The 17,752-nt window shown below is 37.4% G+C and overlaps 1 protein-coding gene across 8 annotated transcripts in view; it reads left to right on the top strand.

Moving 5' to 3' along the window:
* Positions 1-17,752, top strand: part of klhl29 (kelch-like family member 29) — a 380,738-nt gene that overhangs the window by 344,803 nt on the left and 18,183 nt on the right. For all 8 annotated transcript variants that reach the window (XM_088089183.1, XM_088089186.1, XM_042503866.2 and 5 more), the window contains one exon: positions 9,776-9,920. In XM_088089183.1, the coding sequence (XP_087945309.1) occupies positions 9,776-9,920 (145 nt within the window). The remainder of the gene's footprint in view (positions 1-9,775; positions 9,921-17,752) is intronic.

Here is a 17,752-nt window from a genome sequence, read left to right on the forward strand (position 1 = left end):
TTCATTTTCTCCTCAGCGGCAGCTTTAAAAGTTGTGGGTTGGATAATTGATCTGTGGATCCAATGTTGTTGCTGTTTAAGCAAAAGACAAGCAAACTTTTAGATCCGGCGGAAATAATGATTAAGATTCACTTTACTTTCACCTGGTGTTCTGCTGCTCCATCTGTACCCAGAATACGCTCTGTGCTCCGAGAGTGTGACGCAATGAATAACCAAAAATCAAAAAAATGTGGCAGCAGATGTTTAAAACATGATGGGCCACAAATAAATGAATGTGTGGGAAATCTTGCATCGTCATAATATCGATGTTCTCCTTCTGGATAAGTTGCCCAACCCCGATTCCAAAAACGTTAGGACGCTGTAAAACAAATAAAAACAGAATGTAATAATTTGCAAATGACAGTGAAGGAAATAAGTATTCAGAATGTTTTCATTAAACATTTCCAGTGCAGATGTTACATGAAATCTTTACCATACATTGGTATTAACTCAATAAAACTGAATACATGAAGAAACTGGAACATTTTAAGCCACAAAAGTTAGAAGTGTATAAATGTTTACTGACTCAGTGTTGTTAACCCTTTGATACCTGAGCGAATTGGCTTGATTTCTTAAAAAAAAATTAGATGAGGGCGACAAGCAACTTAACAAGAAATGGCCCAAAATATAGCAAGAAATTCATAAAAGGTTACTAGAAAAAACTGAAAATGAGTCAAGAAATTGCTAAAACAACTATATTTTTTTCTGTTGCCTCATTTTAAACATATAATTGAGAGAATTATAAATACAGTTTTCTGGAATCTTTAATAAACGCCACTTTTTACTAATTTGTTGCAGTTTGCAGGAAATTTCTCACCAAGTTGCTCATTATGGTTTTTATCATATTTTTAAAAAATATATTAAACCGCTTTTCTTAAGTTTCAGAGATTTAAATACTGTACGCAGCACAAGAAAACTTTCATTTACAAAAAATAAATTAAGTTTATCAGTTTGTTCATGGTGTCCCAACTTTTTTTTGTTTTATTTTTGGGTCTGGATTGTAACTCTGGTGATCAGTACTTCACTTTTTGACCAAATATCTGCAGAACTAATAGCAGTCTTATCAACCTCTGCTGTGCTTGTATTAGTTTAGTTTTGAATGTCAAATCTTAGCATGCTAACACACTAAACTAAAGGTGGTGAACCTGGCAAACATTACATGTTATCATGCTGACATTTAGCTGAAAGCCCGGCTGTGCCTGCAGCCTCTCAGAGCTATTAACGTGGCTGTGGACTCTCAGCCTTGTTTTTAAATGTCACAGCTGATATGAGCCCTTTCTGGGCTTTTGTCCTCGTATGATTTTTTATTAACTAATTTCATCTAAAGAAATAGGCCCCTTCAGAAACTGCTCACAGTGTTTTCTATGGTGTAATTGGGACACTGCTTTTGGAATAGTGAATGAGGAGATGTGGATGACTGTTATTTTTTAATTTCCATTCACCTCCATAATATGATGGCAGACGCAGATATTTAAGCCCTATAAATGTTAATAAGCGGCAGTGAAGTTTTGGTGTAATTCTCAGAAACTTCACCTGCTTCATCAGGACAGTGTGGGTGTGTTGTTTGATCAGATTTCTTTGACAGTAACTAAGCGACTCACCGTCAGATTCAAACGCTGCTAAATTGGTGATGTTGTGAAAGTGCATTACATAACCTTTTTCATTTTTTTATTTTAAATAACTCACCTTGTGTTACCTAGAATTCAGAAAGAAAACATTTTTCTCGCATGACAACTGAGAAAATTCATGTTGAATTGAAGTCAAAGGGGTTCATGTTTTACTGCGATGATCAGTTCATTAATATGTTATTATGTGATTTTATTTTGTTTTAAAGCGTCATTTCAAAAACTGTATATAAAGACGGACGATGTGTCTCCACTTACTCCTAATATACAAAATAAAGCCAAAATATCTTATTTTTAATGTGAACATATACCAGACATGTGTTTTCAGGTATAAATATGATCAAGTCCTGATTCACAGTGTTTCACTCATATCTAAAAAAAACTGACATCTTGTGAGACTTCTCTTAATCAGTATTTATTGAAATATGGAGGACCGTCTCTTCAGCCTGCTTCCATCAGTACAATCAACATCGACTTTATCGTTATTTAAAGAAAACACCTCAAAAGGAAAAACTCAGCACTTCATCGAGTCCATTGTAATGCATTTCACTTTCTAAATATGAACTTGTCATTTGTACATTTTAATATATTTTGTATTAATGCTCAGTCTTGAATTTTGATCAAGTCTTTGTTTTTATCTTTTTTCTTTTATGAAAGATTATAGGGGATCTATTTCCATGGGTCATGTGGAACATATGTTTGTGCAAATAAACTAAACTTCTAAACTTTAAGCCCTTCCCACTTCAAACCGGTGAAACGATAACAGAGAAAAACAAATTTACAAAACAAATAAATTTAAAAAAATGTATGCAAACTTTTATTTGCCAGAAAAGTGTGTTCAGGAAGGATCCCGTTACTCACGGCAGAGGCTAATTGAGAAAATGAACCTTTGAAACCAGAATCGACATCAGTTTTCCTGTGCTGCCCTCAGACGCCCTTCACGAGCAAACTCTAATAACCTGAGAAAATCGGTTTGATTTCCTTCCAAGACATGACGAAAAAAAAAAAGAAGAAATTGGTAAAAGGAGACATGAAAATAACTGAGAATTAGATTTTAAAGAGAGAGGAAAAGAAAGATAATTATTAAAAAATATCAAGAATGGGATGATGTATGGAAAATACATATTTATGACTATTATAATTCTATATTTAAAATGATGTCACAGAAAATATTTATACCTTTTTTTTTTTAGCGCTTTTGTTCCAAGTAATTTACTTGTTTTCGTTTTATTTCTTGCTATTTTTCAGGTAATTTTCTTTTACCTTGTACTCTCTTTCTGGCCAATTTTTGGGTAATTTCTTGTTAAATTACTTGTTGCCTTCTTTCCATGTGTTTCTGAAATAAACCGGCCTCTTTGCTCCATTTTCAAATGGCTAAAAACTATCTGCATGATTGGAAACCTTTCGAGGTGAAGTGAGAAAACAAGCTTTTCCATAATTTGGGAAAAGTGACCCTCTGAAAACACATTTAAAAAGTCGCTTACTAACAGTTATCTGTTTACACACTCGCTCAGAAACACACACTCACACAGCTCTCCAGCCAGCTCCCTCCGGTATTCAGCCGGCGTGCGTCTCTCGCTGACGAGCAGGTCTCCATCGACTGCTCAATCTCGGGGTCCCGCGCCCAGACTGCTCTATCGGGAAATTGACAGCAGAACAACTCCTCGTGCACGTGAAGTTTCAGCCGAAGGTGCACGGAGGGTGAGAGCGCCATTATGGATGCGGAGGGGAAAGTGATAGAGCGAGAGAGAGGTGGAGTGTTTCCATAGCTACCCCCCACCTGTTCACCATTATACTTAATTAAAGTACATCATCCTCTTTAACTCCCTCTGCTGTTTTTTGGCCCGTCGTTTCAAAGGCTGCTCTTATTCTCCTCTCACCACATGAAAAGGACATTGTGTGAAGAAGAAGAAAAGTTTTTGCTGCTCCAATTACCTTGTTGTAATCTTATCTAAGCTCCTGGCAGCAAGAACTGAAGCTTCTTTGTCCTATTTCCTCCTGTTCCCGCGCGCTCTCTGGTGGGACGCATGACGATGGAGACGATACAGAACGCCTAGTATGTTTTAAAAAATAATAAAAGTAATAACCATACCCACTGTAACAGATCATTTTGTACATTATTACATGAATGAAGTATCTGAAGCCACGCTTGAGTAAAAGTGCAGATTTTTGATCAGAAAATGACTTTTTTTTTAAACAATATTTTTATTGAAATTTCAATTGTAAATCAAAACACACACATTAGTGTACAAATATATGTCCCCTCATACAGTCAAGCATTCCCACAGACACAGAAAATGACAATAATAATAATAATAATAATAATAATAATAACAATAACAACTGATTATAAATTAACTGAATATAAAGAAGAATATAAAATAAAAATAAATAAATAAGATTTTAAAATTTAAAAATAAAAACTGAACATTAAGTAATATAACAAACATCAAATTAATAAAATTAAACAAGATAACATAAAATAAACAAAATAAAATAATGAGAATAAATGTATTATTATTATTTATTTTTTAATATATTTATTCATTTTTTAATTTTGACTTTAAAGTGCTAAAGAACTAGGAGGAGCTAAGGAGCGTGCATAATTTAACATTTGAAGGCATCCAGGTTACGTCCATGTCATTTTAAGTTAAACCAGCTTTCTTTTTTACAGTGCATCTTTCGGAGGAGAATGTTTTTGTTCCTCCGCCGTGATTGAGCGCACATTTTCCCGTCGCTGTACTGCTTTGTGATGACGACTGCTGTTTGGGAGTCTTTATCAGAGCGCGGGGTCTTATCTCGATCTGTACAGTACACAGCATTGGTATAATTTAGTGTTGTATTCGTCTGTTATCACAGTGTTCCGGTTTTATAGAATCAGATATCCGCCGCGTTGATGCAGGAATCAGATAGGGAAGGATGTGAAGGAACAGGAAGGTGTTTGTTTAGACAGCGGCTGCAGATTTCATCATCATGTTTGTGTGTTTTCACTTGTTTGCTGTCCTTGACCCGAGCCCGAGGGGTCCCAGACTTGGTGACTAAGCTGTTTTATCAGAGTGTGAGAGGCTGCGTCAGCCCGTGTTGCCCCGCAGGCACGGCTGTACTTCTATCACCGCTGCCGTGTTAAAAAAAACAAACCTTGTTTTGCTGTCTTTTCCTCCTCCCGCCCTTCCCTTTTATTCATGTTTTATGTAGAATGTGGTCAGTTGTGGATTCTTGGCTAACCTAAGAGCTGCGAAACAAGACAAAATCTATTGTGAGGCTCGGAGAATAGCGAGGTTCGTCTCAGAATGGTTTCATCTAACACGGACTGTATCTCAGTGTTGTTTAAGCAGCTTGTTTTCCAAAAAGGCCAGGGGGATAAAAGCAGAAGCAAAGTGTCGGGGAGATGTTGAACTCCCCGCAGCAGCCCTTTGAGGCTCGCCAAATGAGAATAAGGCACACCTGGCTGGCGCTTCTCCAAGCACTCAAACCCGCGCCGCTCACAGCGCGTCCACGGGAGAGAGGCAGGGAGCGATGGTGAGAGTTTCTGTGGGGAGAAAGAGAGAAAGGTTTTTCCTTTGAGAACATCCTGTTATTATTCTGCCTCAGGCGCCGAGCAGAGAGAAATGAGTGTTCTGTGTTTATGGGACCTAACACAAAACATCATGTACACACACTTATGCTGACACACACACACACACACACACACACACAGGCTCGGAAAGACTGGCAGCGGCATATCAATGAGATGAAGACGGCAAAAGAAGAAAATAAACACGTCAGGCAGAATGTGAGGAGGACCAATCAGTCGCGACTTGTTTCTCAAGGGCTGAAATTGAAGCCGACGCCCGTGATGGCGGCAGATTTCAGCTTCAGATTGGATGTCAGTGTGTGTAAATGACGTGTGGTCACATAACACACGAAACAACTGCACAAAGTCACTTAGAGGCTAAAGTTAAGTGCTTTGTTTCTTTATGCCAGTGTCTCTCTGTCAGTTTATACTTTTACTCAAGTACTGTAATTAAGCACATTTGTACAGATTGGAAAAAAAAATTTCAAAAGGTTTTTTGAAGTTTTTATGATTTTTTTTCCACATCCACTCCATAAACACTACGAGACAAATATTGTACTTTTTCTAGCACTTTATTCATCTGACAGTTGTAGTTATTTACTGTAAGGATGAAGGTTTTAAATATCTGCTGAGTTTAGAAAATGTAATGCATTTTAAATGATTGTACAAATCAAACCTGAGGTTTGGACTCGAGTCACATGACTGGAGTCAAACTTCTGTTGCGAGCTTGATAACTTAAGGCCAGACGGAAAAATTATGTTTATGTTTAATAAAAGAAAACCTCATCTCTTTGATGACTGCTGATCTGATTTCAGGAGTTACATGGGAAATATTTCTCCGTCTGTTGTGAGTTGACACTAAAACATATCTGACATTAGTACGTGATCGAATATTATAGAGTGTGTTCTTTAAAAAGTGTGTCACAAATCAGTTTATTTCCCAAATCAACTAATGTTAACGCTGTTCGTTCACAGCGAGTCGACACTGAATTCTGAAAGGTACCAAAGATGATTTTGTTCACGTACAAAAACTATGAAGCAAAAAAAGGAAATGCATAAATTGCAGGAAGTGAAACGTGAAAATGACAGATGAAGCCAAACAACTTCCAACTTCATTTGAAATTTAAAGTTGCGCAAAGAACAGTAAGTCCAGGCCAATAAATAATTTAGCTAATCTTTATACTTTATACTCGTTAGTTAAAATATCATTACATTTGCTGCAGAGGGAAATTCAAAGACCTCAGGACTTGGGACTTGTAAGTCTTTAGACTTACTTGTGACTTGTAAAACGATGACTTGGTCCCACCTCTGAATTAAACTATTCAACTGTATAAAAAGTAGTTAAAATTTGCTTTATTTTGACCAGCTACGTCATAAAATGCTGCTGACTCTGTAATGCACGCTTAATCTAACCCAATAATGTGATGTCACACTGACTTCGGTCTGCTGCATAATGAGTACTTTTACTCTTGATACTTTAAATACATTTTGCTGCTGATACTTCTGTACTTTTACTTTGGATTTTGAATCCAAAGTAAAAGTAATTGTGCCTTCAGATATTTTAACTTTTACTTCAGAAAAATATCTGAATACTTCCAACACTTGACATACCACAGAATTGTGTACAGATATTCATCATCCCCAGAGGACGAACTACAAATGACGTTTGTGTTTTTTCTTCTGCCACCATCAGGTCATCTGTCAAATACTTTCCCATCAGTTTCAGGTGTATTTTATGTTTATAAATTAGTAAATGTTGGCTTGCAGACGTACTAAAGTCAGATGAATGTGCTTCGCATCAGCCTGTTTGCATCGTCATTGTGAGTGAAAAAACGGGTGTCACTCTCTCTGGCTCCATATGCGTCTCTGTTTTATGTAGATGAAGTTTCAGCCCTCGGGCTTTCTTCGAGATCAACATCAAGAGGGCCCGAGGGCCAAAACATCATCCAAATGAAAGAGAGATGCATTTGGAGCCAGAGTGTGCAGCACTTGTTTTTTTTTTTCTTTCAAGTCTGCAGCCGGTGATCAGCACCTCAAAACACCCCTTTGGTGTGTTACTTTTTATTTTATTTCAGCAAAGTCACAGTGAGCATGTTGCTGAAGTGAAGTTTATATTCAGGTATAAATATGAAAACACCGAAATCATAACTTGCCGAATGTTTTCCAGAACTTCTTTAAGTGTTCGGTTATTCACTCAAATCCCCAAAAACACTCTGAGGACTTTTATCTTCCGTATTGTTGGACTTTCATCACTTCAATCAATATCAACATTATCGTTACTTAAAAACATCAGAAAAGGACTTTAATTTGCAGAAACTCATAGCACTTCATTGATTCTTCTGTCACGCATTTCTAAACACAAACTTGTAGATTTTTATTAATTTTGTTTAACTGCTTAGTCTTGAAATTTGAAATTGTCTCTTTTTTTGTGATTCCAGTTCTTATATAAATAAGGTATCTTCATCGGCCATTTTTGGCTTCTAACCTCTCCTGCACATTGTTTAAACTAGTACATTTCTTTTAGGATGTTTCTAGGATTTTAGGACGTTTCTAATATATTAGGACTTTAGAGGCTGAGCTGGGACCTCTTTCGGGGGGTGCAGTGGATCCTCCACTGGCACTTTTTTGATCTCTACTTTAATACTGTTTAATGCGCTCTGGCACCTTGTGTATACTTTAAGTACAAAAACAGTTCCCAGTGTGACTCATTTTATTCTTACTGTGAATTTAAAAATGGTTCGGGGGCCTCCCAGATTTGGCTGGTGGGCCGTAAGTTGAGTATTATGTCTTATCTTAAAATGCAACTTTCTGAAAAAAGGCCTAAGTAAGAATATCTGATCAGAAAATTCCTGCCTACATGACCTATATCAAATTCAAAATATTATCATATATTCAAATAATAGTTGAATAATTGTGTGCAGTAATTCCGTCACGAGAATGTAAATGTAAACTGTTTCTTTGTGTTCATTTTGCAGTAGATACAGCGTTCTTTAAAATGTCAATCAAATGCGCATTTATAAACTTATATTATTCATGGATGATGAATTTTAACACTTTTTATCTCCACTGAAGCCATCTGTTAATGATTTTTCTATTTTATCCTGAATTGTGAGGCACTTTGCAGTCATGTTTCGGTACGGGCTCAGTGACGATCCCTCTGACATTTAATAATGATGGCTGAGATATGGCTGCAGTGACACTTTATAGGTACATGTGATTAAGTCGTGCCTGGGGCTCTATAAATAGCCACAGTCGTGCGTACTGACAGCCCCTCCAGAGCTGTTTGAGAACCTCATCGATGCGACACAATCAGTGAAATTGCATTTCTTCTTTGCCGTATTGACCCCTCTAATGAGCACAAGTATCAATACACACCTGGATGTTAAAGATAGTTCCTAAATCTATTTATTGAGAGCTGTGGGTGTGGAAAACAGGCTGCTGCACATGCGCCGGCTCCACAGTGAGCCATGTGTGCAGCTTTAAAAGCCCCTGGTCTTGTTACAGAGCATTATGAGCTGAAGTGTAGTAGCTGAAAACATAATGCGGCGCAGCTCATTCAGAGCGTCAGCCGGCGGAGCCGCAGACGCACCTCTTTGCCTCCAGAGATGACCTGTTAATTAAACATGTCAGACTCCTCGCAGCAGCGGGCGGAGGAAAGTGGGAGGTGTTTCTGCTCCACGAGAGGAGCTTTTAAAGCCTCCGCCGCCATTATTAAGGCGTCAGACGTCCCCTCCTCCTGCCGCCCGTCTCCAATGAGGGATGTCTGTCCGTTGTGGCAGAAAACAGCGAGGACGGCGGCTCACGGCCAACTGTCTGTGCATTATTCATGCTGCTTGTAAATTGGCCAGCTGCGGTCTGCTCCAGAGAAATTGCTCTGAGTTTGAAATACACTTCCTCTTCCCACACAGCAGGGCCGCTGCTCGCGAGCTGCAGGTTTCCAGTGGCATTGTTTCGCACAAACCACTGTTTCATTTTGTTTCCCATCATCTATAATTCTACAGCGGTGCTGCCTCAATGCCTCTGTTTTCCTCCTGTGCTGTATACTGTATCAGATTGAATTATACCGTATGCACAGTATGCAGTATCCCACCTGTTCACTCATGTATTTCCAATACATGTGCACACTGTTTTTTCTCTTTGTGGATGTATGGATGTGCCAGAGGCCGTAATGCAGTTGTGAATTATTGGGACTTAGGTAACTCTTTTATATTGCTGCCAAGCCCAAACATATTTTGGAGCAGAACCCAATAAAGCCACTGTGATCTATGAACTCCGCTTTCTCTCTGGTTCGCCATCCATTCTCAGTTTTTTTTCCTCCAAAGCAATCTTGAGAATGACACATCTGTAAAGTGATAAGGAGAATGTTGATGATGATTTTTGCATGCGGACGGGGACCAAAAGAGGGAGAAAGAGAGAAAAGAAAAAAAACAAATTGATGCCATTATGCTGAATGGAAATTTCTGCTGCATGTGTAAATGACATTCGAACAATAGCTCTGTGTTTTCCTTAACAAAAATCTCTCCTCTTCTCTCTCTCCCTCGCTTCCTCTCATATCTTCAGATAACAAATACGCCCCTGCAGTGAGTCTAAACGGTTTTATATTCATCCTGGGAGGAGCCTACGCTCGGGCCACCACTATCTACGACCCAGACAAAGGCAACATCAAGGCCGGTCCCAACATGAATCACTCCCGGCAGTTCTGCAGGTAAGAGATTATTAATGTGGCGCTGCATCGTATAAGTTAAATCCCCCAGCGTGGAGTATTCAAGATTTTTCAAAAAGGCTCAAATTGCAGGTCCGTTTTTGTGCAAAGCTTCAAAAACAACCCTGACATTATTACACAGCCTCCAAAAAATATGTAAAATTCAGGTTTATTAGTAATCTGTCAGTCTTTGTGTCATAACACAGGTAAACGGCCGCGCAGGGAAAATGTATTCAGACTGCTTAATTAAAACTCGAGCAAAATTGGGCTGACAGTGTTTCCAACACGCTGCATTTCGGTTGTGAAACTTCTCCCCTGGTAGAAAAAATAGCTTTCTAATTCATGGGCTTGATTTTTTTTTTCTCTCCCAATTGCTTGATCAGTATCGCTGTCGTCTGTCACGCTGAGAGAAACAAGACACATCCGTTCGAATAGCAGAGACTCAGCTTGATTTAATCAACTTTCTTTCAAAGAAACTGAATTGCTCTTAAAACTGTGACATGAGTCATTTGTATTTTGTATTTTCTTAGCGCAGTTATCTGAGAACAGAAAAAAAATAGTGCTTCAACGTTTTATCACTTTCCCCGAGAAGAAAGTCAGAAATCTACCTGACAAAAGCCAACTATAAGTTGCCACTATACAGGTTGTTTTATGTATAAGCAGATATAGACTAACTTTAGTCTGCAGATTGATAAACGGGTCATTATTCCCTTTTTAATATCACTTTTGTATTGCGGTGAAAACATCAACAAATTTTCCCTCAAACAGCTAAACGAAAACTACATGTAAAACTTGCGGTCGTATGCTTCCGTAAACCGTCAAGTAGCACTTACAGTTTAAATTCGTGTCCGTCCTGATTTATATGAAGCCATGATAGTTGAAAATGCTTAAAATATGGATGTTTCTGCAATTTTTTCATCTTCAATCTGGCAGCACAAAAGATCAGTACAGTTTTAAGGCAGACATCCAAGATTAGTGTCACTAATTCAGTATCCGACCAAATGTCCCCTTCTGTTGAGATTCGACGTTAACGGCCAGAAAAGTGTTTCTGCAGAATATTATGATGTCATCACCTAATCATTTTATCATATAAGACATATTCATGTTGAATTTTGTCATAAGTAGCATATAAATTCTGAGTTGTGATCAAGAACCAAACATCCATATGGATGTTTGTGCTAAATTTGAAGACATTCGTTGCGACAGTTTTGAAATAACATTTTCATAAAATGAGAGATGGACTCAAGATAACAGTGACCTTGACCTTTACTTTTGACTACCAAAATCTAATCAGTTCATCAAGTTCAAATGGATGTTTGCGCTAAATTTGAAGGGATTCCCTCAAGGCCTTCTTGAAATAATGCGTTCATGAAATGAGATGGACTCAAGGTAACAGTGACCGTGACCTTTACTTATATATATATATATATATATATATATATACAGTTCATCGTTGAGTCCAAGTGGTTGTTTGTGCTAAATTTGAAGAAATTAAATCGAGGCATTGGTACTGCGTTGTAGAGGTTGAGACAGACACAAGGTCACAGTGACCTTGACTTTTGACCACCAAAATCTAATCAGTTCATCATTAGGTGGACATTTGTGCCAAATCTGAAGAAATTCCCTCAAGGCATCCTTGAGGCAAGGCGTTAACATGAACGTTTCAGATGGAAAACCCAAAAACACAATGCCTCTGGCCACAGCTCTCGCCGAGGCACAAAAATTTCATTTGTACACATCATGATAACGACATAATGAAATGTTGCCCATTACTCATTTTTTCTGAATAGAGCTTAAAGATAAGATAAGAAGCCTTTATTGTCATTGTATCAAAAATTCAATGAAATTGCGAGTGTGTGTGTGTGTGTGTGTGTGTTCCAGTGTGATTATATAAATGCATCATAATATCACTCAGTGCAACTTCTGTTAGCTGTTAGCTCAGTTGTTTAGCCAAGCAGGGCTGTGCTGCCAACAACCAATGTTTATTAGTGTTAACTGCCAATTTCATCAGGGATTTTGCCCGCAGTGTAGCATTATCTTGGAAAATATAGGTTGCGCCTATTGGACACACGGATTGTCTTTTTTTTGTGCTGTATTCAGACGTGTTTCACAAGATATTTGGCCCTTTGAAATGTAAGCAAGCTGATTCGATTTCTTTCGAAAACAGGAAATGACCAACTTGGCAAAAATGTCCTACAAATTGCAAGAAATAAGTTAAACGTGCCAAGGGAATTACCTAAAAACTAGTTTTAAAAAAGAGGTGAGGATTGGCAAAATTATCCAAGAAAATATTTATATTCATAACAATTTTATATTTATAATTATGTTGGAGACAAAATTCTAATAAAAATACATATAGAGAAAACTTTAAAGTCACGTTGGTGCTTCTTTCAAAAGCATGAGAAAAAACTTTAGAAGATTTTTTTCCGCAAATTGCATAAATTAAATAGAATAAGAAAAATATTAATCATAACAATTTCTAAAATTATTTTACATATTATTATTATTTTTTAAGCACTTTTTCTTTCTTTTACTTTTTTTGAGCCAATTTTAAGGTAATTTTCTTGTACTTTTTACTAATTTCTGTTAAGTTGCTGTTTGCTTCTTATGTTTTTGAGGGAAATAAAACCCTTTTTTTAACACTCGCCCAATGAGGTTGAAGACTTATTAGCCCAATATTGCATTGTACTTGCTCAGGGAAATCCTTATTGTTGAGCTAAGACACCTGTAACTTTGCTACACTCTTGGACGTGTAATAGCTGATAAAGGGAGATAAATGAAAATTAACAACAGTAGGATCACATCCTAATATCCCAGTCAGCTCGAACCACTGAGGTGTGCAGTTTGCTGGATAATGAACCCACTCTTTTCCAGGCCTGAGCCCCCCTCTTTTTTCATGCAAAAGCTTAGAAAGAAAGAATCATGCGCGAAATACATTTGGGAAGCAATTACAGGCGGTGATCTTATGTGCAGAAATGTATAACATAAATCATGTTGTCAGAGTTATTGATAAGCTGCAGCAGCACACGCCAGGCAGCTGTTCTGCTACATTTAACTAAGTCTGACGCGAGAGGAGGAAGAGACGCGGGGACGGAGGGAGGGAGAAAAACAACAAGCACACAGAGCTGCCAAAAGAGAGACACACTCAGAAACAGCACTATCTACAGTGCATGCTCCTGCACACAAGATGAAGTCTAGCAGGTCATCGTGCGGGAGAGCTGATATTCTCCCCTCGCTGCGTCCGGCCCTCTGCAGGGCCCGCACCTCCCCTCTGTTTATCAGGAAGAGCAGCTCCAAGGCTTTGCCCCGCGCTCTCTCCATTTCGGATCAGCTGTGCTTCCTCTCTGAGTAGATTTAGGCTTTATGTAATAATCTGTTTCGTTCCCAACAGTGTTGTGAATTTGTGCAATAGGACTGCATGTTGTTCGCCGTGTGTGAGTGTGTGTGTGTGTGTGTGTGTAAGTGTGCACCTTATGTAAATGCAGATCGTTCCAAACCCCAATAGGAGTACAAAGCCCTAATCAGCTTACAGCCCAAGTTTTAATCCTCTCCGCACACAAACTCCTGTTTCTGTTTCTCATATCAAATGAGCACATTTGTAGAGATATTTGCTTTTTCATTAGTTTTCTCTCTTGCCCTCAAGAGGTACTGTAATGTGTGTGTGTTTTTTTTCTCCCTACCTGACAAAGTAGCCTTGTTGGGCATGTTGAGAGCTTGTGTGAGTAATGTGAAACAATCTTAGGCGTGGCTCCCGGTGCGACAATCAGCGTGTTTATGGAGATGTTGTCTTCTAACTGGCTTTGTTGTCTGATCACGGTTGACAATAAGAGCAATATTCTCCGCTGCTATGAGTCATAGATATCTCACATCACAGCCACATTAGCGAACACTCGCTTTCACCTACTTATCTTCCTGACACTGATTATCTCTCGTTATTATTTGTTCCTAACAGGCAGTCAGTGCTTTCACTTGGAAGCAGCAGCAGTAACTTAACCCTGCTCTGATACTGCTGCAAGAGAGTGAAAAGATAAAGGGACAGTTCACCCCAAAAAATCACAATCATATATTTTTCTCCTTACCTGTACTTCTGTTTATCGACCTGCAGAGTGTCGGAGATATTGCTTGTAGAGATGTCTGCCTTCTCGTTAACACTTTAACTGTCACAATAAGAAATGCCTTTGCAAAAAATGACACATCATAAAAGACCGAAATGCATCAATTCCTTTGGAAAATGAAAAAACATTTTACCAGTATGGTGCATTGTAAAAAGTGCAAAAGTCAATGTAATTCAATATAAATCTGAAAATAAAAGTAACCTTGTACAATAAACACAAAAAATAAATAGATACAAATAAAAATGAATCTAGTAAAAAATCAGTTGAAGATATGTAATAAAAATATATTTTCAGTTTTATATATTAAAAGTCTGAAATAAAAGTAACTTCATTAAAAATTAATTAATAAATATAAATAAGCCATACAAACAATAATGGATCTAGTAACAAAATCTGAAAAAAAGGTCAATTTAATATAATAAAGATAGCATTGCATAGAATTACAGTGTAATCAAAATACTAAATTGCATTGTATAAAAACATCTATATAGAATAAAACTGGGTTTTCACAAGTTATTAGTAGTGCAAAAAAAGTCAACCGTGCAGCTACAGTGCCTGTTAAAAGTTAATATCATGAAACTGACACTTGGCCTGTGGAGCTCAAAACATCAAAGAAATACATTTGAAAATCTCAACAGCAACTTTTCTTAACAGAAATCATGACGGTTATTCAAGATAATCCCCCGAACCTTGTTGTGGGAAGTTTCTATGACAGTTTGATTAAGTGGAAGTGGACTTCGATCATGGAACACTATACTATGGCGTTTTTTGACATACTGTAGTTGGTCATTAAAATTTTAAAAATTAAGATATTTTTATGGTATACTAAACTCAATAATAATATCTAATTTAACATCTTGACAGACATTCTTCAAGATTGACAGAAACTTCCACTGAATGATGAGCTGATTAGATTTCAGTAGTCACTTGTCAAATGTAGCACGACTGCTCACTTGGACTCAAGAACTAACTGATTAGATTTTGGTGGTCAAATTTCAAAGATGAAGCTCACTGTGACTTTGTCAGTCTCATTTTTCAAAATGTGGTAACTCAAGTATGTAAGTAAGTATTTCCTCAAATTTGGCACAACGGTTCGAATGAACTGAATACGTTATATACTGTTAAATTTTTGAATGTTTTTGACAACATACTATACGCGGAGCTTTTTCTAACATGTTTTGCAGCATACCATCCAATCACATTTTGTGATTTGTGAGATATTTGACCTCATACTGTACTATCCCTTTTTTTTAGATGTGTGATGTTTTGGGGGGCTTTTTGGATGAAATACTATAATGTTTTGTATGACATGCTATACCGTCATGTTTTTGTGCGACATATTCTGTATTATGATATTTTGATGGCATTTTGGACAAAATACTTTTCTATGAAGTTTCGGTTTGATATCTGATGACGAATTAATTTTTAGATTTTGGACATATGGTACTATAATGTTTTTTTTTTTATATTTAAAGTTTTCGGACATCAGTAGTCATCATAAAAAATAATAAATGTCGAAATAAATGTCCCAAAAACACCTGAAAACCACTTAGTATAGCGCGTACAGCCATTTTATTGTGTACAGTGTTGAAAAAACATCCAAAAACGGCCAGAAACTCCATAAAATATTATGTCGAAAAAATGACCAAAGAAGCAAGGCTATAGTATGGCAAAAATGTCGAAATTTGACACGTCCCAAAAACAGCTGAAAACCACTTAGAATAGCACGTAGAGGCATGTTATAGTGTACAGTGTTGAAAAAACATCCAAAAACGTCCAGAAACTCCATAGATTATGTAAAAAAAAAATGACCAAAGAAGCAAGGCTATAGTATGACAAAAATGTCGAAATTTGACACGACCCAAAAACACCTGAAAACCACTTAGTATAGCGCGTACAGCCATTTTATTGTGTACAGTGTTGAAGAAATATCCAAAAACGGCCAGAAACCCCATAAAATAGCATGTCCAAAAAATGGCCAAAGAAGCAAGGCTATAGTATGGCAAAAATGTCGAAATTTGACACGTCCCAAAAACAGCTGAAAACCACTTAGAATAGCACATAGAGGCATGTTTTAGTGTACAGTGTTGAAAAAACATCCAAAAACGGCCAGAAACTCCATAAAATATTATGTCGAAAAAATGACCAAAGAAGCAAGGCTATAGTATGGCAAAAATGTCGAAATTTGACACGTCCCAAAAACAGCTGAAAACCACTTAGTATAGCACGTAGAGGCATGTTTTAGTGTACAGTAGTGAAACGACATCCAAAAACGTCCAGGAACCCCATAAAATAGCATGTCCAAAAAATGGCGAAGGAAGCAAGGCTATAGTATGGCAAAAATGTCGAAATTTGCCATGTCCCAAAAACACCTGAAAACCACTTAGTATAGCGCGTACAGCCATTTTATTGTGTACAGTGCTGAAGAAATATCCAAAAACGGCCAGAAACTCCATAAAATATTATGGTGAAAAAATGACCAAAGAAGCAAGGCTATAGTATGGCAAAAATGTCGAAATTTGACACGACCCAAAAACAGCTGAAAACCACTTAGAATAGCACGTAGAGGCATGTTATTGCATACAGTGGTGAAAAAACATCCAAAAATGTCCAAAAAACCCATAAATTAGCATGTCGAAAAAATGGCCAAAGAAGCAAGGCTATAGTATGGCAAAAATGTCGAAATTTGACACGTCCCAAAAACAGCTGAAAACCACTTAGAATAGCACGTAGAGGCATGTTATAGTGTACAGTGTTGAAAAAACATCCAAAAACGGCCAGAAACTCCATAAAATATTATGTCAAAAAAATGGCCAAAGAAGCAAGGCTATAGTATGACAAAAATGTCGAAATTTGACACGTCCCAAAAACAGCTGAAAACCACTTAGAATAGCACGTAGAGGCATGTTTTAGTGTACAGTAGTGAAACAACATCCAAAAACGGCCAGAAACTCCATAAAATATTATGTCAAAAAAATGGCCAAAGAAGCAAGGCTATAGTATGACAAAAATGTCGAAATTTGACACGTCCCAAAAACAGCTGAAAACCACTTAGAATAGCACGTAGAGGCATGTTTTAGTGTACAGTAGTGAAACAACATCCAAAAACGTCCAGAAACCCCATAAAATATTATGTCAAAAAAATGGCCAAAGAAGCAAGGCTATAGTATGGCAAAAATGTCGAAATTTGACACGTCCCAAAAACAGCTGAAAACCACTTAGTATAGCACGTAGAGGCATGTTTTAGTGTACAGTAGTGAAACGACATCCAAAAACGTCCAGGAACCCCATAAAATAGCATGTCCAAAAAATGGCGAAGGAAGCAAGGCTATAGTATGGCAAAAATGTCGAAATTTGCCATGTCCCAAAAACACCTGAAAACCACTTAGTATAGCGCGTACAGCCATTTTATTGTGTACAGTGTTGAAGAAATATCCAAAAACGGCCAGAAACTCCATAAAATATTATGGTGAAAAAATGACCAAAGAAGCAAGGCTATAGTATGGCAAAAATGTTGAAATTTGACACGACCCAAAAACAGCTGAAAACCACTTAGAATAGCACGTAGAGGCATGTTATTGCATACAGTGGTGAAAAAACATCCAAAAATGTCCAAAAAACCCATAAATTAGCATGTCGAAAAAATGACCAAAGAAGCAAGGCTATAGTATGGCAAAAATGTCGAAATTTGCCATGTCCCAAAAACAGCTGAAAACCACT

The sequence above is a fragment of the Plectropomus leopardus genome, chromosome 16 (assembly GCF_026936395.1).
Source record: "Plectropomus leopardus strain MGB_pleo_1.0 chromosome 16, ASM2693639v1, whole genome shotgun sequence".
Classification (NCBI taxonomy): domain Eukaryota; kingdom Metazoa; phylum Chordata; class Actinopteri; order Perciformes; family Serranidae; genus Plectropomus; species Plectropomus leopardus.